This window comes from Terrapene carolina, unplaced genomic scaffold (assembly GCF_002925995.2).
Source record: "Terrapene carolina triunguis isolate 2854851 unplaced genomic scaffold, T_m_triunguis-2.0 Scaffold51374, whole genome shotgun sequence".
NCBI classification, from domain to species: Eukaryota; Metazoa; Chordata; order Testudines; family Emydidae; genus Terrapene; species Terrapene triunguis.
The window spans coordinates 39643-44431 of NW_020715725.1; the positions used below are offsets into that span (position 1 = coordinate 39643).

The 4789-nt window shown below is 60.2% G+C and overlaps 1 protein-coding gene across 1 annotated transcript in view; it reads right to left on the bottom strand.

Annotated features, from left to right (window-relative positions):
* The window catches only part of LOC113405867 (sushi, nidogen and EGF-like domain-containing protein 1), a gene marked incomplete at its 5' end in the record, with an annotated part of 17714 nt that extends 12982 nt beyond the window's left edge, over nt 1-4732 (bottom strand). Inside the window, 4 exons of the mRNA XM_026647154.1 lie at nt 232-369; nt 810-1091; nt 2374-2504; nt 4697-4732. Coding sequence (XP_026502939.1) covers nt 232-369; nt 810-1091; nt 2374-2504; nt 4697-4732 — 587 coding nt within the window. The remainder of the gene's footprint in view (nt 1-231; nt 370-809; nt 1092-2373; nt 2505-4696) is intronic.
* Nucleotides 4733-4789: the final 57 nt, after the last annotated feature.

The following is a 4789-nucleotide window of genomic DNA, read 5'->3' on the forward strand; positions in this document are numbered from 1 at the left end:
CTGAGCCCCTGACACGCTCCCTGCAGCACAGCGCCCCCTACTGAGCCCCTGACACGCTCCCTGCAGCACAGCGCCCCCTACTGAGCCCCTGACACGCTCCCTGCAGCACAGCGCCCCCTACTGAGCCCCCATCCTGCTCCCTGCAGCCCAGTGCCCTCTGCTGAGCCCCTGCCCTGGCTCACGCCACCACCTCGTGCCGCATTCCTGTGTGTGCTGTATAAGGGGACCTACCTGGGCGGGAGTGCCCCCTAGGCCGGTGTTGGCGTCTCCTCTACTCGCTGTGCCCGTGGTCCACTGGATCGTGCCATAGTTCAGCATGATGAAGGTGACTTTGCCGTCGTTTGCCAGCACAGCCTGAAATGTGTTCACCTGCAGCGGCGAGGGAAGGGACCTGGGTGAATCAGTCTGGGAGGTGGGAGGGGACTCCTGCGTGGGGGGGTTGTGGGAGGGCAAGGCCAGGTGCCTGGGGAAGGCTGGCCCAAGGGGTATTCCATCCAGGCTGTGCTACGTATCGCTGCCAATGAAACCCACTGGTCAGTAGGTGGAATAGATTCATCTATGGGGTGACCCCTAGTGGTGACCAGAGGAGCTGCACAGGTGCAGGAAGCACAGCTCCAGCGACTCTGCTAGCCAGTCCCCTGGAGCGCCCCCTAGTGGCGAACATGGGCAATGCAGCCTGGGAGCTGCACCGCAGCAGGAACCATAGGGTACTGTCTGGGTCCAGCAGCCCCACTAGCCAGTCTCCCTTCCTGTCTCTCCCCTGCCCCTAGGGGCTCAGCGGGGGCCTTGGGGAATGAGGTGCCACATACCTTCTGGGAGGTGGAGCCGTAGTAGGCCACACGGTCCCAGGTGGCCACGAAGGCCCACGTGGCAGTGAAGGGGATCTCCGGGAAGTACTGGTTGATGTCTCTGGTGAGGCGGCGCAGCAGCTCGGGGTTCTGGGTCTCCCGGTAGTAGACGTCCCCACCCAGGTTGTTGTTCACATCGCCCCAGTAGGGGGCCACAAAGGGTCGGCCATCAGCCAAGGGGAAGGGGTCGGGGGTGTACTGGGAGACGGACACGCCGAAGGACACCACGCCATTGTTGTTCACCTGTGGGGGTGGGGAGCAGAGTGGTGGATGTAGGAACACAACAGACCATGGCTAACCCCCTCCTTGCAGCACAGCACCCCCTACTGAGCTCCCCGTCCTGCTCCCCACAGCACAGTGTCCTCTGATGAGCCCCCTGTCCCATTCCCCACAACATGGTGCCCCCTGCTGAGGCTCGCGCCCACCCCCAATGCCCAGTGGGATGTGAGGCACCTCGGCTGGTGATGTGGGGCACAGACACAGAGATCCATAGAGTCTAAGGCTAGGTGGGTCCACTCTGCCCACCTGCTTTGCCCTCCTGCCTAACCTCAGTCTCAGAACCAAACTGGGGACCCCAGCCTCCAGCCCAGATCTGTGGGTCGAGCTAGAGCGCAGCTTTCAGAGGAAGATGCCCCAACTCCATGGAAAGACTCTGAAAGATGGAGATCCCACCCCGCCACCGGGGCAAGGGTTGGTTCCCCTCCCTAGTGCAAAGTCACCCCTCATTTCCAGCCTGGATTTGTCCAGCTTCATCTCCCGGCCATCAGCTCTGACTCTGCCGGATCTGCTGGGTTCAGGAGCTCTCTGCACTGAGCAAGCTCCTCCCCAGGGAGGCGCTGATAGACCGGGATCAAATCCCCTCTTGGCCTTCTGCGGAGAAACTCAGCAGAGCCAGCAACTTACGGCTGGCTGTCTAAATACTGTTGGTACAATGGTTGGGGATAGATAGATAAGGCTGAAAATTACGCCCTGAGCCCTAGGAATTGCGTATGGATGGGTACTTACATTGACAGGGTTATGCCTAAGCCAGTGGTTCTCAAGCTTTTGTACTGGTGACCCCTTTCACACAGCCAGCCTCTGAGTGCGACCCCCCCTTATAAATTAAAAACACTTTTTTTGTATATTTAACACCATTCTAAATGCTGGAGGCAAAGCGGAGTTTGGGGTGGAGGTTGACAGCTCACGACCCCCCGTGTAATAACCTTGTGACCCCCTGAGAGGTCCCGAACCCCAGTTTGAGAACCCCTGGCCTAAGCCCTAAGAACAGAGTAAGAGTGGGTGCCCTAGAGTGTAAGGATACGCCTGAGCCCACAGAAGGGTACGGGTGGGTACCTAAATTAAGAGGGTTATGCCTTGAGCCCTAGGAATTAGTTAGAGGTGGGTGCCCTAAAGTGTGCATGTGTCAGAGAATTTTGTGCGGGAAACAGCATGGATCGATAGCTAGCCCTGTGTGGCACCCTATTGCTGGCTGCCTGTGAGCCGTGTGCCTTGGGGTTGGGGGTGGGATCGGCCCTGCTGTACATACATAGAGGGAACGGTGCTCCTTGCCATAGAAGGTGAAGGTCATGGAGATGGGAATCTCCGGTGATGCCCCATCGTCAGCTTTGGGGTTCTGCTGGTCGCCCTGGGCTGGTCCATAGGGATACAGCAGGGAGTCTGGGGTTGGGAGAACGTGCCTTGTGAGAGCCCGGAGCACCTCCTCCCCCATTGAGTCCCATTGCCCCCCCGGAGAGCCACCTCCCACCTCATCCCCAGCCTGATGCCCTTTGGGATCAGCAGTGCCCCCGTGTGGTATCAGGAGCTGCTTTGGGAGAGCTCCCCATTGGCCTTTGTATTCCAGAGTCATGCTGAAACAAACCAAGTCCCCCCAATCCTCACCCTGATCCTCCCCATCCATAACATAGCCATCCACCCCAATTCTCCACCCCACCCCCAATACAGGCCCCTACCCTGATCTTCCCCCCTCACTCCATCCCTAACATAGCCCCCGACCCGATCCCCACCCCGATTCAACCACCCCTAATACAGGCCTTTACCCCAATCCCCACCCCAACACAACCCCCACCCTGATTCTCCACCCCCACCCCTTATACAAGCCCCTACCCTGATCCCCATGCCACCTTGATTTACCACCCCTAACATATCCCCCTACCCCAATTCTCCACCCCATCCTAATACAGCCCCCTACCTTGATCCTCAGCTAGGGTTGCCAACTTTATAATTGCACAAAATCAAACACCTTTGCCCCGTCCCCCACCCTGCCCATCTTCTCTGAGGCCCTGTCCCTTCTCTGAGGCCCGGCATCCACTCACTCTGTCCCCCATCCCTTTGTCGCTCACTCTCCCCCACCCTCATTCATTTTCACTGGGCTGAGGAAGAGGGTCGGGTTGCGGGCTCCAGCCAGGTAGCGCTTACCTCAGGTGGCTGCCGGTTGGTAGCACAGTGAGGTGGGAGAGGTGAGGGCTCCAGCTGGGGGTGCAGGCTTCGGGCTGGGGCCAGAATTGAGGGGTTCAGTGTGTGGGAGGTGGCTCCAGCCTGGGGCAGGGGGTTGGGGTGTGGGAGGAGGTGAGGGCTCTGGCTGGGGGTGTGGGCTCTGGGGTGAGAATGGGTATGAGGGGTTTGGGGGGCAGGAAGGGGCTCTGGGCTGGGGTATGGGGTTGGGGTGCGGGAGGGGGTGCAGGGTGCAGGCTCTGGGAGGGAGTTTGGGTGCGGGAGGGGGTTCCGACCAGGGGCAGCGGGTTGAGATGCAAGAGGCGGTTTGGGGTGTGGGCTCCGGCCGGCTGGCGCTTACCTTAGGCGGCTCCTGGTCGGTGACGCAGCGGGGCTAAGACAGGCTTCCTGCCTGCCCTGGCTCCACGCTGCTCCCGGAAGCAGCTGGCATGTCCTCCCTCCGGCTCCTAGGCATAGGCGTGGCCAGGTGGCTCTGTGTGGTGCACACTGCCTGTGCCCGCAGACACCGCCACCACAGCTCCCATTGGCCACAGTTCACAGCCAATGGGAGCTGCGCAGAGCTGGTGGGGGCAGCACATGGAACTTCCCTGATTGCCTCTGCACCTAGGGGCCGGACATGTTGGCTGCTTCCAGGGAGCTGCAAAGAACCAGGGCAGACAGGGAGCCTGCCTTAGCCCCACTGCGCCGCCGACCGGACTTTTAACAGCCTGGTCAGTGGTGCTGACCGGAGCTGCCAGGGTCCCTTTTTGACCAGGTGTTTCGGTCAAAAAACGGACACTTGGCTACCCCACTCCTCCCTCCCCATCCCTAACATACCCCCCAACTTGAACTCCACCCTGATTCTCTACCCTTGCCTAATACAGGCCCCTACCCCAATCCTCACCCTGAACCTCCCCATCCCTAACATAGCCCCCCCCCCACTCCCCCCCCCCATTCCCCCCCCCCCCCTCTCCAGTCCCCCGTCTAATACCGGCCCCTACCCCAATCCCCACCCCTAACACAGCCCCCCACTCTGATGCTCCTCCCCAATCCTAATACAGGCCCCTACTTCGATCCTCACCCCTCACTCCCCATCCCTAACATAGCCCCCATCTAATCCCCACCCAGATTATCCACCCCCACCCTTAATATAGGCTGCTGTCCCGATCCTCACCCCTCTCTCCCCATCCCTAACATAGCCCCCAATCCGATTCCTACCCTGATTCTTCATCCACACCTCTAATACAGGCCCCTACCCTGATCCCCACATCACCCATAATACAGCCCCCACCCTGATTTCCCACCCCTAACACACCCCGTACCCCGATTCTCCACCCCCATTTCTAATACAGGCTCCACCTCCCACCCTGGTCCCAACCTCATCCCTAATATGGGCCCCCATTCCAATCCATTCTTACCTTCTGCCATCTCCACAGGGGCGGGCAGCACCAACCCTAGAGAGGGGAGGGAACAGACTGTCAGCCCCAGGGCACAGTGACACCAGCCCCCCA